Raw genomic sequence first — 25,030 nt, forward strand, 5'->3', positions numbered from 1 at the left:
AGAATTGATTGGTTGATTGATTTATTTAGTTTATTTTATTCGCATTTCTGCCTGCTTTGGCTTATCGTGAAGATGAGGATGAGTGATGATATGATTAAGTTGATGAAGGTACTTCACAAAGAACATCCATGCCCAGACAAGAAATCGAACGCCAGGAAAAGATGTACATAATTTTTATCATTATTTACTTTACATAAAGATAGGTCCTTAGATATAAAATTTTTGTCGTCTTAAAATAAAACGAAAGATAGATGATAGATATTATATCTTTGTTATTTTCGAATGCTGTACAATGATACCATATATACATTTCCGAAATCTTAAGAAAACTAAGAAATAGTCTAACATTTGGTATATGTTTTAGTTTTTGTTATATTTTTAACCAATAAGATGATAATTACTATATATCTGCCAACACTGCATCAATATTGGTTTTGCTGATATTCTGGCAACGCTGGTATCCCAGAAAGCAGTTTGTAGATCGGGCTCTCGTTGTTTCTGGTGCCAGCTAGAAGGAACTTTACTTGAGTCTTGAGAGATCTGGTCAGAGGTACATCGAGGATGAGAGCGTCTACTACGCTTTCCACCTGAGACAGGACGGAGAAGCTCTCTGCTGATGGAGGACAGGCGAGGTAATCATTCAGATGTAACCTGACACCCACCAGCTTGGCAAAGTAGTTGATCTGGTTCGCTAGGTCCCTCAGAAAAGACTCAACATTGTGGAGAAGAGTCTTCAGCTTGTCGCCATTGATGTGGAGGAGGTTGAGGAACCCTTCAACGAGCTGTCCCACAATTCCCTTGTCTCTGACGTAGCCGGTGACGCCACCAATCAGACCCTCTGTGAACCCGCACAGAAACGCCTCAAGGACATCTTCGGTGTATACAGTCTTGTCCGTCACGTGGTTTCGCTCGATGACCATAAGGTCCATAATGTACTGTAAAAGATCCCCTAAAAGACCTCTAGCTTTGCTGGGAGCATCGGATTGAACATCCTCAAGGCGTTTGCCCAGAAAGAGCTCAATGAGCCCATCTGCGAGCCCTTTGTGGCCCATGAGCTCAAGGATCAGGTCGTCCAGAGACTCAAAGAGCTCATGGACAAGCCCTCCCGTCAGCTCATCTGACATAAAAGCCGCTTCCAGCACCACCTGGAGCTTACGACTGACTTTCACGCTCTCACCGACAACTATTTCCAAGTCGTCGATCGTAACGTTCTTTGTAGCTGCCGATGTTGATATTCCGGAGAAAAACCCACCCAAAAATGCTTGGAGATTGATCTCAACATCTCCAATCTCGACGCTGGAACCTTTGGAAGTCCTCGAGCTATTGGCTGCAGCATGAAGCGTCCAGTAGTAGGTGTAGCCAATCACAGTGACGGCATCTGAGAGAATCAGATCTTCGGGAGATGACTCAACTTCCTGTGGGCACTCATCCGCCCTTGGAACTCTTATACCTTCAACATGGTTTGTCTAGAAACAAGAAAATAATTTAGAATTAACATTTTTATCATTTGAGAAGCTACTGAAAAAAAAAGGCATGTGCCACAAGTAGCAAATGTTACATGAGGTTGCCTGGGTGACTTGGCTCTACTGTTAAGCAACAAAAGTAACTCCATACCATGGAAACGTATGATCATTGTTTTATCCTCCTATTGGTGATACACTTGATAAGTTTGGTGGCCAATCCAGATGTTCGAATGGGATGCAATTTGTTAACATTCTTTAAGAAAATGTAACATGCAATTGTAAAGGGAAAATGTTTCATCTTTTGTTCCAAATAGTCTTATCTAAAGGCAAGGCCATGAAAATAGGCGACTGGGCAGAATTGCGCTGGTGCCACATGTGGGATAAGCAATGCGAAAGCGGGGCAAATGTCGCTAGTTCCCGCTCACTGTGTGGCAACGTCAATCGGGCTGCGTTGCCTAGTTCGAGAGTCAGACCGCCTTTTCTACGGGGAACTTTTGTGTCATCCCTGACCTTTCGAGCAAATACTGTCAGTTTGTATCACATGGATTACAAAGACCAACTCTACAACGAGATCTATCACTCACTTAAACCTCCGAACACACAGGGTTGTGCTCTGACGTGGCAACAGCGCGAATTTCTGCCACCCGCCAAATTTCATGTCCGTGCGTAACATAACTTCTGTAAAATAATGCGCGGAAAAGATGTAATGATAATTCAAATGTAAAGCAATTGTGCATATTCTCGAAAAAACTCGTGGACAAAAACAGCTTAAAAGTTGTAAGATCCAAAATAAAAAAAATGATTGATTGTATTTAAACATGTTAAATTAACGTTGAAAATGAATATTGATAGATCACTGACATCTGTTTGTGCTTTCCATGACAAGCACGGAGCAAATAAGCCAAATTTGACAAGCTATCATAAACATTTCTCCTTGACAGCTATTTGTTTTTCTTCCACAGGCCCCACATATATGAAAATAAAGACATTCTATAACCAGTTCCTTACTGCTCTCAAGCTATGTGCCCTTGAGTTCTCAAGATCAATCCTTTTTCTCGGTCCTTGCATAGTGATGATTTGATTAAAATAGAGGTATAAATTTACTATGTGGTATTCTGCAACACCAGTATTTTCGAACATTTTTTTCATATGTGCACGTAGAAATTTTATTGTTCATCCACTTTACATTACACTGTTACTCCTTTGTGTGATATGTACTGCTTTCTCATATTTCCGTTTATTGTCATTCCATTCCTTTATGTTTCTTGGCCTTTCCTTTTCATTTTCTTCAGTTTCACCACAGGATTACTTCCCACAACAACGTCAGCCATGATGCCTGTACTACGTCACCTGCCGGTAGGATTCCTCCTATTGGTGGAGACACGAAACAAATAAATACCTATCAAAACACGCGTAAGACCAGTTCGGGTAAGAGTGGGATATGCCTCTCTTACATGCTAAAATAATTAATTATTTTGTACTCGTATTTTGTGTAATCATGTGGGGCAAGCAGGGCATATTCCACTCACTGCTAACTCTTTATTACGATCAGAGATGGCGCTGCCTATCGGATATGAACACTATTTTACTTTTGGCTGCGGATTGCAATACTCCCATTTTTTAGCAGTCGTTTTAATTTTAAAGAATGCTCTTTTTAATAAACAAATATACGTGTGAAGATAATAACAAACTTAATTAGTTTATTTGCATAAATATTTAATATCTTGCATACATAATACTAGGGTTGAACTATAAGACTAGTCCTCTCCAGCAAGTCTACCAAGTAAAAGAAATACTGCTTAACAAACTAATGTCATTTTCTTACGAATGTCACTTGGTAACATCTCGTTTCAGCTTATTAAAACAGTAGTGGCGATTAGGAGGGGCCTATTTTTTTACCACTTTTTGCCCCTGCATTATAGCGTCCTGATTCTAAGCCTTGTCTGCAAAGAGAAAGTAAGCTGTCCTTGCCCAGTTTTGTCACCCAATCGCCTCTACTGTATAAGTCCAATAATATTACTAGAAAATTCTGTTAAACCTTACAGAATATATAAAATAATAACGAAATTTAATTTTATAACATAATTTCATTTTTTTGCCATAATGTATTGGTTGGATTGTTGTTTTAAGTCCACTTTATGCACAGTAAGGCTAATCGGGACTGGACCTACAGTTTAAAGTGGGATCCGAACCACTATGTGCCTCCACCAGGAATCGAACCCGGGACCCCTTGGTTACAAGGCGACGACGCTACCACTGCGCCATCGGAGAGGCCTGCCATGATGTACTATTGATGGTAGATATTATTAATATTTATAAAATCCTTTTGATTTGATTTCATCTAATGAATTAGTTATTAGGTGCTTCACTAAGGATCTATTCTTACACGTAAATTCCTGTACACACAATTTACCACTTACTTACATAATTATCTTACTTAGAGATATATAAAACAACACTCCCGAATCTTTTTATGGGCAAATTTTATTTAGATATTATCAATGCGGTTTAATTTACACGTTTATCATAATGTTATGTTACGTGTCCATAGGAGAGATAAAAGGAAAATGTTTGACTTAGACAATAACAGATGGCATCACCAGTAAGAAAGGATAAAACTAATTTTAATAAAGTAGAAAGGTGTAAAGAATGATTAAATCAAAGATGAAAATCTAGATAATTACAATGAGTGATTGAATCAAGTTGATTGTGTAACAGTGAATTATAAGAAAAGAGAATATGTGAAAGTTAGGTGAGAAGTACACTGACGATATGTATAAAAAATCAAAGGAGGTTGAGATCCGATTTTGATTTAGGTCTTTTGTCTTTGGTATTGTCTTTATCTCCATTATAAGTTATTCACGTTGTTTCCTTTCTACGTATATATGTGCATTATAAAGAACCCTCTCATGCTGTGCTAATGTCCTAAGCCGAGCAGGTATGTAACGTTATTCCTCGCTCGCAAAGGAATACGAGTCAGATTGTGTGCTATTCGTTATTCGTTTGTCACCAGGTCATGTGACCATGGAAAGGGAAGGCTCTCGCGTGGCGTGCGGAGTTCTCTCTCTCTCTCTCTTACTCTGGCAGCGGTTGGGTTCACATTTGGCAGTCCTATCTTAACATGGTCTTAGGAGATTTAAGAGCCCGTATCACCGCTGGTGTCGATACCTAAAAAATAGGTTCTTGCGTCGACGTTCTGTGCTCGAACAGTCAAGTGTGTGGCATATAAATTTTACTGAGTTAAAGATCAAATATGAAGTTAGTTATGTCGCGCAGCCTTTTTTTAAATATATTTTTTATTATGTAGTTTTCCTTATCTCAATTACGTAAAATTCACTTGCTCGCCAATTGTATGTAATAACTTAAATCAACATTTTAAAGCGCAAGAAAGCTTCAACTGTTCTTCTACAGCAAAGAAATGAAACTGATCTTACATAATTTTCTTTAGAATGTCTGTAGTTCGTCGACGTACAGAGCAATGTATGTAAATTTTAACTTTGACGTTTCTAAGCTGGTCGCGCTAGCCGTTTCCCCCTCTGTACCGCTCGCGCTCAACCCCGCCCCCCCTCCTCCACGGCCCTTTTTTCTTTCACAATCGGCCGGTCTTCCAAGAAAACCGCATGCTGAGAGCTAGGAAAAGAAAAAAAGAATTCAGGGAAAGGTTTTGGGGGAGAATCAATGGTTTGGGCGATGCTTGTAAACAGTTCTTCACTACGCTATATCCTAATACTAAATCACGATGGGGTTGTAGTGCAATGACAACAGTGAAGAACGGGGGATTTCTCCAGTATATTGTTCACAAATGGGAAGGGCTGGTTGCACAGACTCAAGTACACCTTTACAAAAGGTTTGCCTGCAAAAGAAAAATTGTGCCAAATTATAACTTTTTTTTGTGAGAACACGAAAGTCCATTACCAAGTGATTTTTTTAGGGGGAAGGTGACTTTACTCAAAGTTTTTAGGTAAATATTGTGTAAATTCTATCTGGTGGTGGATTATCAACCAGTCACGCAAATGAATGACTTTTTAGCTGTCGATCATAAATAAGTTCAATGAACGTTCATTGTCAGTTTGAGATATTTCTGAGGGTCAATGGTAAAAAATACTTGATGGAAATAGTGCTATTTTTAAACATTTTGAACGTCCGTTCAACTTAATTTCGAATTTGGCTCCATTCATGATTTGTAAGTAGGGGGATAAAATATATTTACTTAATACTTTACTGCGTTATTTTATCACCAATTACATATATATATATATATATATATATATATATATATATATATATATATATATATATATATTACAGTCAGACCCAAAGAAGTCACAACATAAGATAGTTCTGTGTCATCATATACAAAAATACTTTTAGGCATAGGTCTTATGTAAAATAAAATACATTAATTATATGTTGTTTTTTTCTTTTCCAAAGACATTATTTAGTTGAATAATATGACAGACTTACTATTGATAATGACCATACAAAACACACCATAGAAATTTCATTCACTTTCAACTTTCTGGGGCCGGCCACCGTGGGGAGTGGTTAGCACATCGCGCTACGACGCCAGGGGTCTCGGGTTCGAATTCCGGCTTGGCCGCGGATGTTTGTGAGTGTCCATTCATCAATTTCATCATATCATCACTTATTCCCTTCTTCGAAAATTGGCTAAAAGTGGCACAAAAAGCGAAGTAAAATAAAGCAAATCAATCAACTTTCTGGATATACGACAAATAACACTATTTCTGTATAAGGAATTTTAGGCGTGCTCAGATCCTCCGATTATGGGGAGCAAGGGCCTTGATAAGAGTTCAGCAGACGAAATAAAGCCTTCATTCCATCTCACTGTTTTTATTACATTGATGGGAACAAAACAGGGTCGTGTGTGTCCCGACGCATCTAAAATCACTTTATTAGATGAATTTCAACTTCAGTGGCACCATTGTTCTCTGATGGCGCTTTATTTTCCATCTCTGCCGTTCAAAGACTATTGTACGTATAAACGTGGTTTAGTACCGCAAAATTCAAAAGAAATACACATAATTTATTCATGTGCAATATATGGGCAATTTATTCTGCAGACACATACAGATAATACAACTAAAGAATAAAATATGTGGAGGTGTTAATAAGAAATTTGCTAGTGGGAGAGTCCAATTACATAGGAAGTAATACACTACCCTTTCCTTACGTAGTTACTTGGAACTTTCGTAGGTTTGAAAATAGTATTTACTTTTATTTCTATAAAAGCATAATGTTGTTTAAGAACTGTTATTAGATTCTTCTGCACTAAATTTCTAAGTGAGGCTATTAAGGGGCAACTTCTCCCTTCCCTCCCCATTTACTCACCGTATGCAAAGAGTGTGAATACTTTTTTGCTGAAATGGGAAAGTGAACCACAGCAAGAAACTAATAATATACGTCTGTTTTTATGAACAGCTGCAGAATTACCTACAAACTTGTTGAAATTCACAGTTTTGCTAGCTTGTACTCATTGGACGAAATACATACAGCCAGGGACGGAGCTACAAGGAGGTCAGGAGGGATGAAACCCCAACAACATATCTAAGCTCCCTGTAGCCCCCACATTTTTATAGTACGGTAGACGCCTTTCGATCGAAAATTAAAGAAGTAGAAGCTATCTTACGTAATATTTTCCATTATAAAACTTCCCTTAGGGCAAGGCCATTGCTATGTTCAAGTACATTTCCTGCTTTTATAAGATCGCAAGATTATTGCAACGTGTTGTACGTCAAATCGTGGTTGGAGGTGGCAGCTGCAGATCTACATGGATCAACAACGGACATTGATTATTTAATACGTACTAAGTAATTGTTAAATCACAAGTCTCCAAACTTGCCAAAAAAGTTTACAGTTACTCTGCTGCCTATCTGGTAGGTGGATGTGTTCAGAGGCTGTGGGATTGCTGTTTGGTTGTTGGAGGGTCAAACGATGATAATACGATGCCTACGAAGTTAAATGATAACAATTATTATCCTATGTAAATCATGTCACTATTTTTGGAGCGAGTGTTAAAAATTAATTTTTATAAGTTGGAGGATGTTACCAATTGTATTGTGAAGGTAACACTGAGAGAACAAACATATTTTCAGTGCAAATTCACCTACACTAGGAGACAAAAGCATTGACTATCAACATCATTGACATAAATCAATGGATACAGTTGCAGCTCTCGCACTGGGCAGATGTGATTAGTAGTGAAAATAACTACCAATAGTTTTTTATATGTTTCACATCTGATTCTTCTCCATGGAATAGAAATTGGCCACTCGGCATAAATTATTTTCCAACGTCATAAATAATAATTTATTAACATGAAGACCTAGGCTTACAAGGAATAAAACTGCCCAAGCTTGCTGATTTTTGCACTAAATTGGAATGTTTAGTTGCACAGAGGCTAATCGGGACAAAACCTACAGCCTATAGTGGAATCCGAGCCACTTAATTAAATGTCCCTAACCGTGGATCGAACTCGTGACCCGTCGATTACAAAGCATCATTATTACCGCTAACCGAGGCGGGAAGGTTCACTTATAATCTTTCTAATTATTAACATTTAAGAGTTACTTAGTTTCTTTAGTCTTTTAATTCCTTAATGTCGTATTTTTGCCTCTCGGATGTTTTCAATAACGATGTAACGATGAAAGGATTGAGAAAACATCGCTGACAATTATGTTCATTGCAAATACTCGAATGACAAACTACAATCAGAAAAGCTGCCCCCCGTGGCGGAGTGATTCAGTTCTTTTTCACATGCATGCTCGGATCCGGAGAGATAGTTCGCAACTATGAATAAGAGGAGTGTACAGTTAACAGAATCAAGCATATCTGGAAACTAGTAAGCTGCGTGAAATCTGACATACGTGTATTTCAGGATAACTATGATAGATATGAACAAGAAACTGTATTAGCCTTATCTGCGGATGTTTGAAAAGTCCTGTAGTAAATTCACAAATTCGTCGTTCCGGTTCAATATGAGTAATATGCATTGGCTGTAAATAGTTTTAATTGTATCAAAAATGCTAAAAGTACACATTTTACTAACTACACGACTTTCCCAATGATCCCAAATGGCTAACTTGGATTGATATTCATGTGCGTTAGCACTGGCCTCCGTGCTGAAGTGGTTAGCACATCCGGGAGTTCGAATCCCGGCATGGATGCTCTTTGTGAGTGTCCGTTCATCAGTTTCATCATACAATTCATCCTCAGGCGGAGCACAAAGCATGACGCCTTAGGTTGTAAGACACGTTTTTATTACGTTAAGAAAAGAAAGAACATCAAAATCATCTCACTTAGGATAATTCGCCAACTGCAGAAAACACAATAGAATGTCTTCCGCCTGTTCTGCACATGTGTCGCAACAGGGTGAATAGCTATGCACTACTACAAAACATCGTAATTATTTCCCTAGTTTACAGCACCATACAGGAGAGATATCCTGCTACTCGATGTTATAAACTATTCCATATATGTTGGTCAGAGGCGTGCGCACGGGCGGGGGTGGGGGTTGATTGCCCCCTAATCACGGACGTTCGCAGATTTTTCCACAAAGGGACAAGAAAGGTATTTTTTCATTGGGCATATTACCCCGATACTAGTGCTGTCCCCTCAAAAAACACCACTTGAATTTGAAATTATCGCATTCCTGCGTCCCCATTACATAATAATTAATGTAAATTACTATGACTGAAATCTAATTATACTTGTGAAATATATACTTTTAGGTTGACCTTTGTTTTCAAGGTGTGGTCATCCTTGCCCCCCTTCCAGACGTTCCATGCCCCTATATTATTATACTTTCACCTAGAAATTTAGTGGAGAGCAATATTGTCGATGTCATTAAACAATATTATACTCTAAAAGGAAATGGCGCAACCACAATGGGTAAAAAAAGGTAAAGTGTTCCCCTGTGCATAGCACCACGCCATGAAGGCGTATAGGGGGTGTGGGGACAGGGGGCATTGCTTATGCCTTTTTCCAACCTTGGACGGAAATCATTGAAGTAAAAGAAAGCAAGACTAGCAGAATCTACTAGTAGCAGGACAAAAGGATACTCAAGACGGAATTAGTTTTCACGTCCATCTTGCATTATTTCTTCCAGACGGTCAGGATCACTTGCAGAGGGTTACAGAGGGACAATTGTCCCCTCGACTTTAAATTTTATACAAATAAAAATACATTTCTTAAAATTTTCTTTCTCGCTTCGCTCGGGGTACCTGCTTTTCTTGCAGTCTTGTCAACTTCCGAGCCGTAGCTAGGAAGTAGCGGGAGTTGGCCCTGGGCGCCGAACAATCTGATTGAGAAAAATTGTAAAAAAGAATGCCATGCCGTCCCATGAATTTTTTTGCGCCCTATTAAATCAATACTGTTTTCAACTTTCAAAAATTTGGATCGAAAAATTTTCCTTCTCGCTTCGCTCGCAGTTTCTTTTCTCCAATACACTGTAAATTACCGGAAAGAAAGTAAGAACGAATAAGTAATTCATACAGTTGCTGCTATAACAGTTTGGTTTGGAGGAAAACGAGCGCTCACATTTCAGAGACAATCTATATAAATTTTGCTGTTGGTTTGTTAAGGGGCGGATGAATAGATTACGTAATGTATTTAAATAATATGTTAATACCTAGGTATATATATATATATATATATATATATATATATATATAATATACACACTCGCGCGCGCAAACACACACACATATATATATCACATCAATGCAAAAAACTAAAACAGTGAGATAAAATGAGGTTTTTCTTTCCGATCTGACTTAATTTCGAAGGTTTTTGCTCCCCCCCTTATCAGAGGGTCTGCGCACGCCTATGATGTTGGTACCTTCTTCTAATAATAAAAACAAGTTAAAATAACAGTAATATTAAATTAATAATATTAAAATATTAATTAATATTGTTATCACATGAATGGGAAAATATGGCATAAGAATAGGAATATAACAGCACGTATTCATTATCTAGCTCATGAATAGTTAAGATCGCTTCAATTTGTATAAAAACAACTGCCCTGGCAAGGTGATTGTGAAACAGATAAGGAATTGAATATTTATTGAATAACGAAAAAGGATGTTAGATCCATTTGACGAAAAGTAAGAATGCTAGAGTGGGAAATGGGAAATGAGATTAGACGAGGACATGGAAGTTTGGGAAGGTATGGTGCTGAAAAGACCCGAAACAGCAATGGAGATAAAATGTTGGAGTTCTGTATTGATAACGAGCTCCGCATCGGAAACTCCTTCTTCCCGCATAAAAGAATACATCAAATTACCTTTGAAGCAATTAGCAGAGGAGCACAAAGCACAATAGATTACTGCGTATATACAAAAAACACCCATTATGATGTAATGGATGTAAGAGTTTTTCGCAGCGTCGAACTCAGTACTCAACATAGACTACTAGTAATGACGACCCGATTCAAACCACTACCTGCACCAATTAAGATAAACCTTACTAAACTTAAAATATCAACATTAGAAACCCAAAATAAAAGAAAGGAGTTTCAGAGGAATCTGAAAGAAAAACTTAGAGAAAAAGAACAAAACCATGGACAAGAATGGAATGTGGAAAATAAATGGAAAGTAATGAAAGAAAGCCTCAATGAAGTTGCAAGAGAAATATGTGGAATAGTAAAGATAACAAATAAAAAGAAGCAGACAAGATGGTGGAGCGATAATGTGAAAGAAAAAGTTTCAATTAAAAAGAAAGCATGGCTAAAATACTTAAAGACCAAAAGAATGGAGGACAAAGAAGCTTATATACAGGCAAGAGATACAGCAAAACGGATAGTGAGAACAGCGAAGAAGGAAACCTGGGAACAATTTGGAAAGGAAATAGAAGAAAATCATAAAAATAATCCAAGAAAATTTTGGCATGTGCTGAAAAATCTGAAAGGAAAACGAGGAAAGAAAATAAGGAATATCAAAAACAAGAATAACGAGGTGAAAACCAATATGAAGGAAATTTTAGATACGTGGAATGAATATTATGCGGAAACCTTTAGAGAAGAAGAGGAATTATATGAGGAAAGACTCATGAGGGAAGAAAATGAGAACGTGGAAGCTGAGGAAGAAATCCAACTAAAAGAAGTACAAGAGGCAATTAAATCTTTAAAAACTGGTAAAGCACCCGGTTGGGATAATATACATCCAGAATTTATAAAATATGGAGGAAAGGAAATAGTAAAATGGATATGGGATTTATACAGACTAATATGGGCAACAGAGAAAATACCAAAAGATTGGGAACAGAATGTAATAATTCCTATACATAAAAAAGGAAGTACCCTCGATTGCTCAAACTATAGAGCAATATGCTTAGCGCCAGTGGCCCAGAAACTATATTCACACATTATAGAAAAAAGATTAAGGCAATAAGTGGAAGATAAATTGGAAGAAGAACAAGCAGGTTTCAGGCCTCATCGTCAAACTCAAGATCTAATCTTCTCCCTGAGGAACGCAATAGAGAAGATATTAAGCAGAGGAGGGGAAATATTTACAGCTTTTATTGACTTAAAGTCTGCCTTCGACAGAGTACCAGGACAAATATGGAAGGCCCTTCATCAGTTCCAAGTAACGTCAAAACTGACTAGAATGATTCAAAGTCTATATAAGAACGTTAAAGGAACGGTTAGAATAAATGGACAATCCTCCAAGGAATTTAATATGGGAAAAGGAGTAAAACAAGGTGATGGACTTAGTCCTCTTCTTTTCATATTATTCATGGATCAAATTATAAAGCAATGCAAAACAAGAACAAGAAAATGCAAAATTGGAAATTATAAGATGAAACCGGTATGGGTACAAACATTAGTATACGCTGATGATATTGTTCTCCTAGCAAAATATAGCAACAGCCTACAAAATGCTGTCCTAGAGTGGGGCCGAGCATTCAAAGAACGAAAGATGGAAATCAATGTTAGCAAGACGAAAGTCATGCACTTCACTAAACAAGAACCAGCAAGGATGCACATTCATTGGAATAATAAGACCTTAGAACAAGTAGAACAGTTTGAATATTTAGGAACCATACTAACTGCGGACGGGAAAATGGACTCTGAAATTAATCACAGAATTCAGAAAGCAAATAATCTGTACTATAATATTAGTAACACCATTATAGGTAAAAAGGAGATTAGTAAAGAAACAAAAATGAAAATATATAAAACAGTCTATCTCCCCACGCTATTATATGGATAAGAAATCTGGATAATGCAAACTAAATTGGAGAGCAGACTTACTGCTACAGAAATGAAATTCTTAAGAAAAACTTTAGGAAAGACAAGGAGAGATATGATACGAAACACAACAATAAGAAGAGAATGCCTGAATCAGGAACCACTTATTGAAATCATCGAGAAGAGGGAATTAGGCTGGCTGGGACATCTTATTAGGATGGAGGAAGAGCGTAAACCGAAACAAATATTTGAGGCCCGACCAGAAGGAAAGAGAGGAAGGGGACGACCCAGGTTGAACTGGAACCAGTACATTTATGGACTGGCACAGAAGAGAGGGAAGACACCGGACGAAGTGAAAAGACTGGCACAGGATAGAACTTCTTTCAAGAAGTGGCTGAAAGGACCCGACGCCTAAGTGGGCATAAGGGAAAAGAAGAAGAAGAAGACGAAAAGTAAAGCTCTTAATTTAATATTTAAGCATATTACTTAGGTAGTGGTGTGTATAAATCTTCTTTGATACAGTCATCCAAAGTTGTATGACCCCAATGTAATCCTTCCCTTACAATAAGTTTGACGGAAATACACCTATCTCGATTATACGACAGATGCTAAACAAAACAAGCATATTTACATAATTTAATTTTAGTAAGTCTCTCGCGGAAGATTCGGACTCCCTGGACACCCCGCCTCCCCTAAATAGTCCTTGGCTCTATTACATGTAAGTTGTATTGCGAAGTTCGTCAATGTGTGTTTTTCTTCTTTCAGACACTCGGAACATGTGTTGTCCTGTCACAGAAACCCTCTCGGCTCGGAGTTATAAACGTTCGGGCTCAAAAGAAAGGTCTATTATGGTCAGAGCCTGACCTTCCCCGCAGGGGGGGGGGGGGAGTAGCGGACAGGGAACCTTGTCTTCTGTTTCTTTCGACACAGCAACCCTCCCACCAGTAAAGTCTCAAACGGTCTACCATGCAATGGATTTGCGTTCGAAGGGGGAAATGGAATCAATATTGGCAAGACTAGGAAGAAAATTTGACATCTGTCCGGTGCGTTTTTCGAGTGACGCTGATACGGGCTCTTAAGGGGCACATTTCTTTCTTACTTTTGTGATGATATTTTAATTGTATCAGATGAAGAATCTCATATAAATCATCTGACGATATTGTTTGAAAGATTCAGAGACTATGGAATAACAATATCCTATCAAACAATGCATGGGCCAGACAAAATAAAATTCTTAGGGTTTGAAGTGAGTAATGGAAATCTATGTATGGATCCTTCACGGATAAAAGCAATTAGAAATTTGTCAGTTCTCAAATCCTTGAGAGGATTAAATTAAATTGCTAGGGTTCATAAATTATTTTTCACGATTTATTTCTGAATTTCAGGAAATTATCTCACCTTTAAATAAAATCTGTGAAACAAAAATTTTATAGGGGTCCTTTACAGCAAAATGCCCACCATAAATTTAAGTTAGCATTTGAAGAAAATGTAATATTGAAATTGACAGATATGGAAAAGCCATTTATAGTTCAAGGGGTCCCGGGTTCGATACCAGGTGGAGGCACAAGTGGTTCGGATCCCGCTTTAAACCGTAGGTCCAGTCCCGAAAAGCCTTACTGTGCATAAAGTGGACTTAAAACACCAAATCAATCAATCAATCAATCAACCATTTATAGTTCAAGCAGATGGGTCTTTATCAGGCTATGGTTCCATTTTATTGCAGGAAGATGAGAATAGGAATTTAAGACCTGTCTTCTTTTATTGTAAGCGAATGAAAGAAGCTGATAAAAATAAAACCATATATCAGGTAGAATTGGAGTGTTTAATGTTAGCTTTAGAGAGATTTGATCCTTATTTGAGATGTCAACCATTTCTATTGCAACTACATAATATGGGTGTTGCATGGATGATAAAAAGAGCGTTCAAATACCCAAAATATGCCAGATATTTAGAAAAGCTATCTATGTACAAGTTTCAAATAGAGCATATACCTACCACAAGTAATAAGTTAGCAGATACTTTATCTAGAATGTTTGATGGTAAGGAGTTTAATACTGAAGAACTAGATGTAAGTGAATTAGATGGTATTAACTTGAGCATGTGGGCTCATCCCTTATTGTCAGTATCCATATCTGATGAACAACTAGAAGATAAAAATCTAAAATAAATCATTGATAGATTGAAAGCTAATGAAGTAGTACAACATTACAAATTAGTAAAAAAATGTCTTGTTCTATAAAACTAAATCTGATACTATGCCATATAGAATTGTTGTTCCTGAACATTTGCGTAAATCTGTAATTACTTATTTTCATAGTAATGTTATACAAGGTGCTCACATGGGTTGGTTGAAGATGCTAAAGAAAATACCAAAACATCTAACTTGGGTAAGGATGGCTAGAGATGTTAAAGATATGGTACAAGCCTGTGATATTTGTCAGCAAAGTAGAAGTAGAAATGTTGCAGTGGTAAATACATTGTCATCTGAAATTATTTCAGCTCCATGCCAAAAATATCATATTGATTGTGTCGGTCCACTGGTGCCATCAAAAGGATTTAAATTGGTATTAGTTGTAGTCTGTGAATTTTCAAATTTTTTTATTTATGAATCTTTAAAGATGTTGTCATCAAGGGTCATTGTACAGAAACTTTATAATATATTCTTAACATATGGATTTGTGAGTGAGGTCACTTCTGATAATGCTCTATATTTTGTTTCGCAAATTTTTGAACCATTCTTCTTTAATTTTGGCATTAAACAAACAACAATAAGTCCTTGCAATAGTTAAGCACATATGGCTGAAAAATACGTACATATCTCACTTAAAGTATAGCTTGAGAGCATTGTTTGCTAAAGAGCAAACGAAATGGTAAATGAATTAAAAGAAATACAATATTCACATAATTCATGTATCAGTTATGCTTCAAAATTTACACCTGCCCAGCTTTTTCTTGGTAGAGATTTTAGCGATATGATATGGCAATTAGAAAATTAAAATGAAGTTATTTCTGATGATGAGCAGAAAGAGAAGTTGTACCAGGCATTTCAAAACTTAAAGAAAGCTTGGAAAAAGAGAGAGGAACTTTATAAGAGGAAATTTAGTCCTGTAAATTTTGCTGTAGGTGACAAGGTAATGGTGCAAAATCAAGTTATATCAAAAAAGGTTGAGAATGTAACACGTAAATTATCTTATAAATATACAGGGCCATATACAATTTTGAAATTTTTAATTAATGTTTCAGTTTTAGTAAAACATTGCTCAGATCAAAATAAGTTTAAGAGAGTGCATGTCTCTAAGATAAAAAGGTTTTATGAAATGCCTGTTACTCTTCCATCCAGTAAAAATAGCAATAGCAATTCATTACCAGAGTAAGAGACTTAGAAAGGTCAACTTGATATTTTTTTGTTTTTTTTCTTTTCATGTCTGATAGAATGGGTACCCTGTGTTATCAAACAGTTTATTCCAATATTGTTGAAATTGGAATTTTAAATGTTATGTACGTACGTATGAAGGTACTGTTTCTTGGAATTTTTGTATATTACAGGTTTCTTTTGGAATGAAAATGATCGATAAAATGTCAACTATTAATTAATAAATGAACCTGAAGACCGAAAGTACCAGGACACAAATGAGTTGTGGATTTGAATGTGTGATGTTTTGTAAGTACCATATGTTTCTTTGCAAGCGATGAAATGCTTCTTATGTGTATTTAAATGGGGAGAGGAAATTTTGTAACGCTATTCCTCGCTCGCAAAGGAATACGAGTCAGATTGTGTGCTATTCGTTATTCGTTTGTTTCCTTTGGGGGGGGAAGTAATACGTCACCAGGTCATGTGACCATGGAAAGGGAAGGCTCTCGCGTGGAGTGCGGAGCTCTCTCTCTCTCTCTCTCTCTCTCTCTCTCTCTTACTCTGGCAGCGGTTGGGTTCACATTTGGCAGTTCTATCTTAAAGTAGTTGAATCGTTCTGTTGAAGTCATCATCTGTGTACTGGTAGTATAATTAATATATTTACGTATAATCTAAGATCCATATTACTTGATTTAGTTAATTAGTTTCATTTGAGCACTATTTTTTTATGTTATGCTTAATTCTACCATTACGCAAATGGTCCTTTCAGAGTTGACCGATATACACTAATCATGTTCATTTGTATTCAATTAGATGTATAACTTCCCTATTCAAAATTTCTGATTAATAAGATATTTTCCACTTAAGAATAATACAGAGCATTGAACCAACCCTAATACCTAATTGTAAACACAATCTGATTCCGGTACATTTGTTTCGGCTTATATGAAATGTGGTTATATTTGTAAGTTGAATGATTAATGTCAATCAAACATATATATATATAATATGTTACGCTAAATTTGTTGATGGAAAATGTCTTTTGTTAAAGTTACTAATGTTATATATGACTAAAATTTCTAGTCGTTGTTTCCTCAATAAACTACTAAATATACTATTTACTTTTCGTACTTCACACAAAGGCTTCAGATTCTGCTAAATATTTTAATAAGTAAAGGTAGTCAAATCGTCAACCCATAGTATATATAACTGTAGGGGACTAGTGGTATAGTCCAAATCTCAATTATATGGGAAAATACAGCTCACCGCTCACGATAAGATCCCTAAATGAGGGGAGAGGACGAGCGGAGGGTCAGGGGAAGACCGGTCTATTTGCAGATTCTAGGGGTAGCAGGAAGTCTTCCGCTGCGGTCATTGTTGTTGTGGAAGTGCTTTTGCGTAGGTGTTTCATTGTGATTTTTCGTGGTGTTCGTGGTGGTGTAAGAGTTATGGCAGGTGTAAGGAGGAAAGGTGCTACTGTGCATAGTGAAGCGCGTAATATTGTCAGCAAAGTAATTGACTTTTGCGATCGTGAATCTGAAGAAAAGCAATATTTGCTGCCAATTACACAGAGCACCAAGCGTGCGTCTGCAGCAACAGGTTTGTCGGAGCCGACAATCAAGAGGATTCGGAAAGAATCGCGTGAACGAAATGAGCGGTCACCGATGAGAAAACTAGTCTCCCCTGGAAAGGTTAGGAAAAGGCCACCTCACCGTAATGTGACTCTCGATGATTTTGATATGAATGAAATCAGGAATTCAGTTCGTGACATGTACATAAGTGAAAAAAGTGTGCCGACCTGTGGTAAACTTTTGTCTGTCATACGACAAAAAATTAATTTCCCGTGGAAGGAGGATTCTTTGCGTCGTTTGATGAGAAGATCCGGTTTTGAATGGAAGACCTGCAGGAACAAAGGGACAATTTTAATGGAGAGACCGGACATTGTGACATGGCGGAGCAGATATTTACGTGCCATAAAACGATTTCGGGAAGAGAATCGCACGCTTGTGTATGTTGACGAAACGGCTGTGGACACCAATCTAATATCAAACAAATGTTGGCAGTCAAATGATATTTCAGGTGTGATATCTAATGCAAGTTCTGCACATCGATTCATTGTTGTCCACGCAGGTTGAAGTAATGGGTTCATTCCCAATGCAAGCCTGATCTATAAAGCAGGCTGCTCCACAGGAGACTACCATGGGCAAATGACCAGCTCAAATTTTGAGAAGTGGCTGACAGAGAAGCTGGTCCCGAATATACCCCATCGGTCCGTTGTCATCATAGATAATGCTCCTTATCATACTGTGCAGGTGGATAAGGAGGTTCCCTCGAGCTACAGCCTTAAGTCAGACATGGTAACGTGGCTGACAAATCATAACATCCCGTTCGACGCAAGCATGAGGAAAGTAGAATTGCACGAAGTAATACAGGCTAATAAGCCACAAGAGAAAACCTTCCGTGTGGACAAGACTCTGCAGCAGTATGGCCATACAGTACTCCGTTTACCACCATATGCATGCGATTTGAACGCCATCGAATTAGCTTGGGCGAAAGTTAAAAAATATGTGCGGGATCATAATATATCGGGATCGCTGTCGGTATCTCAACTACATGATCTCAATATACAGGAAATTGCATCTTGCAACCAAGAGGACTGGAAGGGGTACTGCGCGCACGTGGAAAAACTTGAGAAAGAGTACTGGGAAAAGGACGGACTGATGGAAGACGAGGTCGAACGAATAATTATTTCTTTTGGAGGAGCAGAGGACAGCGACAGCGACAGTTCTTCAGAAAGCAACACAATCTGCAATGAAGAGGATGATGGGGAGGATGATGATGATCTGGCACAACCTCTTTCATAAATGCAGTAAGTTAGGCCAATTTTGATTTTCTTTATTAAGTTTTGAGTTAATGAATTTGTTTATTTCTCATTGGTTGTTTTTTTTTTCTATCTTCAGTGTACAGCATATTTTTTTACTGCTTATCCTGTACATTATTCAGCCGTGTAGTGTCGGAAACGTTCGAATAAAAGAAATGATCAACAATGTCCATATGAAACAATCAGCCCGAAAATTTTCATGGCCAACCTAGACCGACAAAGTAATGTTTACCATTGGCTGTGTCCAAAAGGTACAAAGTACATACTTGAAGTACAGTCTTGACGGAAGTGACGTCAGCTAGTGCAGTTCGAAAGCGCCAAGCAAACGAGTGTACAAGACCAGAGGACGCAGCACACGAGCGGTGCACACTTGCGATCTGTGCTTGCTTTTCATTTGTTAAAAAAATGGACGTCTGAAGTCAATCAGCTGGTAGCTGTAGTTCTTCCATTGTGTGAAAATGTAAGTAAACAAGTTTTAAAATACTATGTAATTTTATTTATTGGTTTTATTCATATATGCGTGGTTTCTTTCTTCTATAGTGAGAAGGTGTTTAAAAGTGAGAAAACAATGTCTTTTCCCGCGATCGTAAACCATGTTGCGGAATGTGTGAAAATTAATTTGAAAGAGCAAATTTCTTTCATATTTCTATAATCAATAACGTGCTATGTTATATAAACTGCACGCCGAGTCATGTGTGTGTTGTTCACGGAAAACAAGAGTGGCACATACAGTCGATGTTTGATAATTTTAGTTTCGAAGCAACTTTTGTTGCAATCCTCACTTGTGCTGGCGCTGCAGTCGAAGTGCAGTTCGAAAGCTTTCCGCTTCCAGGCTTCAAGACCGCACTGCGAGTATGCTCTCGAAGTATGCTCGCTTCAAGTATGGTCTTGCAGCTTTCGGACACAGCCATTGTTGCATTTGTAGCTTTGCACATTGCATTCTCGCTTTCGCAATTCTTTTTTTTCTTTACCATTTTCTTCGAACGCAAGTGCTGTAATAGCCAATTCCGTCGTTGAAAATATCTTAAACATTGTAGTTAGTACAATCGGCAGGCTCTTTATATAAAAAAAAATAATTAGAAAATCAGAGTACTCTGTCAAGAAATCAACACCAGATTGACGATGATCATACCTTGACCGCTAATGTGGATACCCCTGACCGAGCGTGGACAGTGATTTGAGCGTTGCTTGAGAGTAGATGAGATTCAAGCCTTACAGCTTACAGCGAGACGACAGCGCTTGTTTCTGACCCAGGGTGCACTCCCCCAACCCTAATAGTGGAGTCGCCTGCCGCTACGTCACTCGACTTCCGGCAGGGATCTTCTCCTGAGCGGTGGGCTGTACTTGGGTGGTGACAGGTAGCAGTCATCCATAGCTTAAAAATACTACATTACGTATTTACTTTGTACTACACAAACGTTTCTCACACCATGAGAAATGTGAGGTTAAAAATATAAACTAGCGCAGTGGTTCTCAAAGTGTATTCCAAATATGTGATCATTTAGTAATTTGTACATGTAAAATGTTTTCGAATTTGAAATATGTGTTTACTTTTTAACTTAAGGCAAGTAACCTAACCACTAACTGAAGGCCCATATTCTGACTTGTGCGCCGCGGAAAAACATTGAAACACTACGGGCGCCTTGAAGCGAAAAAGTTTGCGAACCACTGAACTGCCGGACAAATTTAAATAAACTGGAACGAGATGTGAAGAAGCTTCAGTGTTGCCAGTTCTTGTAAGGGCACCGACGTGGTCACGTGGTGGCGGCATGCTTTGTGAAGATTGTGTCAAAGGGATGTGCAGACTGATTATGGCGGCGGGGGGTGGGTGGCAAGAGCATTGACAAGAAATTCAATCGGAGAAAGAAAACCCTCATTTCATCTCACTGTTTTATTGTATTGATGAGAATGGAACAGGGGCGTATATAGAGTGTGTTCGAAAGCCGAAAATCACTGTATTAGAAAAATTCAAAACTTCCGTGGCACGAATGTTCTTTCCTCCCATCCTTTATTTCCCCTCTTCTGTAGTTCAGATACTATTTTACCTGTAAGTATGGTGTCGTACACCACATTCAAAACAACTGCTTATAATATATTCATTTCCAGCAGTGTCAGCGATGACTTGCCCCCAACATCTCTTGCCACTTTTTTTTCCTCTTAATGCTAAGCCTTGTCTGCCAATAAAAAGAAAACTGTCCTTGCCACCTCTCCCTCCCCCCTTAGTTTTGCACCCAATCGCTGCTACTAATTTTCAATGTATGAAAAATTTATTCTACCAGCACACAGAGATTACACAACTAACGAATAAAGTATTGGGAGAGTTAATAACAAGAAATTTGCTAGAGAACGAAGTAGGATATTTAATTATATAGGAACTAATCTCCCCCTCAAGTTTCGTCAGCTTGAAAATACTAAATTTGTCAGTAGCATAATATTGTTTAATAACGGTCATAAGATTCATCTAAATTTCTAAATTAGAGTATTTGGGGGTCAACTGTCCCCTCTTGCCCCCTCGTGCGCACGGCTATGGATTGTAAAGAAGGTAAGATCTGAGTTTCTTTAACATTGTCCGGAACTTTACTCGAGTAATGTATTCATATAACTTACTCCATCGAGTAGAAGGGCACAATAGCATATTAGAAGCCAGTCCTTGATCATTTTCTCCAATCGCTGTAATAGAAAAACAATATTTGTAACAAATTTTGAGTACAGATTAAATTTATTTGGTCGTAAGATAGCAACAGTGCGAGAGATACATATTGGTGATAATTCAATTAATATGTAATAACAATAATTTTCGAATTTCATGACCTTAACCTTAAAAACTGCTAAGCCATCAAGAGGCCGGCTTTCGAATCCCTGGTAAATCATAGATGTCGCCTTTTTTTCATTAATTTATCTTTCATCCTAAATGTCAGATTAACTCAAGACTGTTTGTTGGAATTTGCTTATTTATATTGTTGTTTTAGGTCCACTTTATGCACAGTAAGGCTAATCGGGACTGCACCTACAGTTTAAAGTGGGATCCGAACAATTATGTGCCTGCATCGGTTATCGAACCAGGGACTCCTTACTTACACGAATACGACGTTACCCCAACCATCGGCGAGGCACCTTAACTTTAGAGCAGTGTCAGCATTAGGGGGGCATTGGGGCAATTGCCCCCGCTTATTTCCACTTATCCCCGCACTATACCCCCCAGTTTTGGAACCAAATCGCCGCCACTGACACTTCTGGGTTAGCCATGATTCAATTCAATGTGGCTGTTACATCACAGAATTGTCCTTGACTGTAGAATTACAACAACAATAAATAGCTAAGTAGTTTTTTGGTCTATATTTTTCTTAAGTGAAATGAAGTGATCATTAGTGGATTGAACTGCAACGTGTTTCTGAGCACTGTTCGATGGAGAATTTTGAAGTTATTATTGTACAAGTTTCATTTTCAACAGTATTCGAAATAAAGTTTTTAAATATTTTTTTGTATGTGAAGCATCTTAGGAGAAGAACCAGACAAATCTTTTTGTTACTTCAAATTAAAAATATTAATTGTTCTATCAAAGTTAACCTTTTTTCAAACTTAAACGTATATCTCCAATGCGAAAACCGCGACACGTGTATTTTCTAAAGCTTTGATGCAGTATCATTTCGCATGCAATGTTGATTGGACATTATCCATTGTCTGGTGCATGAAATCATATTTATTCTAATACTACGTTTGAAGGGAGGAAGTCTTCTCTCGTCCTCAGGTCAAATTTATTTTGCCGCTGGTGGGAATCGAACCTACGACAGACCTGTCATTCTAACTACAGGGTGGCAAAACAAAAAGGTAACCGAACACATGTACAACGGTTCTACATTTCGGTTACCTTTTTTTGGGCCACCCTGTACAAACCTGTTGCTCTAGCCACGGCGCTCCAAATGCTCCAAAAGTAGGAACATCGATTTTAGCTTTTCATCTCGGAACGCTTTGACCGATAATACTCAAATGCAATACGAAATGAGCTGTCCAAGCTTGGCTTACAGCCTCCAAAGTTGCTCTAGTCGCCATGGTCACAATAGTGCACTTGAAGTTATACAGGGTGTTTCATAATAGAGTATCCAACTTTAAGAATTTATTTAGACTAAAATACAATCATATTAGTTGTGTATCAATCAGTAACAGTTCAAGTTTCTATGAATGGCTACAAATGTTCAATGTGGCTTCCACCATTCATGCGACACACATGCAATCTAAATTCGAGTTCTTGTCACACTTCGCCCAAGAACTCCTCGTCCACCAAAGCAAGGCCGTTTCTTAATCTCTCCTTTAGCTGTTGAATATTTTGCGGCATAGACTTTGTCTTTCACAAAGCCCCAAATGCAGAAGTCATGGGGTGTAAGGTCTGGGAACTTTAAGACCCAGCCTGCTCTTTCTGCACCTGTGAAAATCGCCATTTTTGTTAACACTACACCAGCGCTGCAGTGACCGTGGTTACAAAAGTCTTGAGCATGAAAATAAAAACTTGAAGATTTTCTCATTGTTATACAACAAACCTCATTGTTGTGTTTCAGATATTTTTTTTTAATAATAAACCTGATAAATTGTTTCCTCTATTGTGATACACGCTGCATTATTCAATATTTTTTATCTACGTAACATATACCAATATTACCAAAGTTACTTTAAAATTTGAACTGGAAGCAAAGAGTAATGATAATACACTAAGAGGATATTCCAGTTAATACGAGACAGGTGACAGATCATCTATAAAATTAGAACATGATGGGGAATTATAGTCACGTACACTCACTGCAAAACTTGTATTCTTCCCTCATAAGGAATAAAGGGCCCAATAGTATGTCAAATCTATCTCAATATTTTCGATGCTACGCCTTGACCGCAATGAGCCTTCAATTCTAATTGTTCTTCTCTATCCCTTAATTCTTTTTCGCCATCCACCCACATCTCTGTCTGCCTACGTTGTCAATAACAAAGTGCCTACGCAACCACTGTAAGACATTTTGATGGCTTGGTGTATCTTATATTCAGGGGCGTATCCAGAAAGTAAATTGGGGGTTCAGCCAGGGGTGCCCATCCCCCAAGGCCAATGGCGTGTCACCCCTCTATAATAGTACGAGGATAGTTATCTTTTTTGTTGTTGTTATTCTAAGAATGGTAATTTCATAATTGAATGTCGACACTTCTCAGAAGCAGTTGGAAATATTTAGCTGACCTCTTCATTTGAAATCTCTTGAAGTCTCTGAAGCAGTTCTGTGACGTCTCTTGGGTAAGAAAGAGCAGAGGCGAAATTGTGTTGAGGTCTCTAAATACTTTGACAGCTGTTCAGTAAAACTGAAAATCTTTTCACAGATAAGGAGAAATATGAAGAAAGTCTCCTTTTCAACTACGGCCAGAAGATCACTTGCTTGGGATGGTTCACTCGGACAGCTTCACTTAACTGACACGATTGAACAAATTTAACACAAAAATGAAATGAATCACGTTTATTCTATAAATGGAGTTTCACACATTGACAATAGTTTGTTATTACTGTCTGGTACATAATGCAATATATTTTTTTTAGTATTTCACCTCTGCATGTATTATTTATGAAAAAACACAAACTTCACTTACTGTACCAAAACAGTTTCTCACTGAAGATAGATTTTCAGCTGAAACATCACTACTCAGGGTGAAACTTAAAAAACTTTCAGTGGATATTATATTCAGAATCCACAAACCGTGAACACTGAGAGAATTTTCTACACCTACCACATCAAATGTAACATCTGAAAGTATGCTGAATCTACCATATTTTAAAAAAGAAGAAAGGAATTTGTGGGGGCGGCTTATATTCAAATTGTCTCCATTAGAAATGTTAAATATTTTCTCAATTCTTTTTGTTCAAATCATTCGTGTCTTTCTATGATTCTGTCTCCATAAATAACCAGAATATACGTATTAGCTTTCGTCATACTTCACGGTATTTAGATTCAAGATAATCTTTGTTTCCAAATCACTAACTTAACGCGAATAAAATATTCCATAAATATATAATTTTATGTAAACGTGTTGTATATACTTACGGTATAAGAATCCCCACTAACTGGCAGCTTAGGAGAGACTCTTGACAAAGAACATGA

At 37.7% G+C, this 25,030-nt stretch overlaps 1 protein-coding gene across 1 annotated transcript; it reads right to left on the reverse strand.

Moving 5' to 3' along the window:
• Positions 1-250: 250 nt before the first annotated feature.
• LOC146001943 (uncharacterized) lies at positions 251-25,030 on the reverse strand. The gene is made up of 3 exons (XM_083139664.1): positions 24,974-25,030; positions 21,513-21,575; positions 251-1,466 (listed from the first exon to the last, which is right to left on the reverse strand). The coding sequence occupies exons 2-3, from the start codon at positions 21,561-21,563 to the stop codon at positions 423-425; spliced, it is 1,095 nt and encodes a 364-aa protein (XP_082995790.1). The 5' UTR covers positions 21,564-21,575; positions 24,974-25,030; the 3' UTR covers positions 251-422.

This window comes from Lepisma saccharinum, chromosome 18 (assembly GCF_977018435.1).
Source record: "Lepisma saccharinum chromosome 18, izLepSacc3.1, whole genome shotgun sequence".
NCBI classification, from domain to species: Eukaryota; Metazoa; Arthropoda; class Insecta; order Zygentoma; family Lepismatidae; genus Lepisma; species Lepisma saccharinum.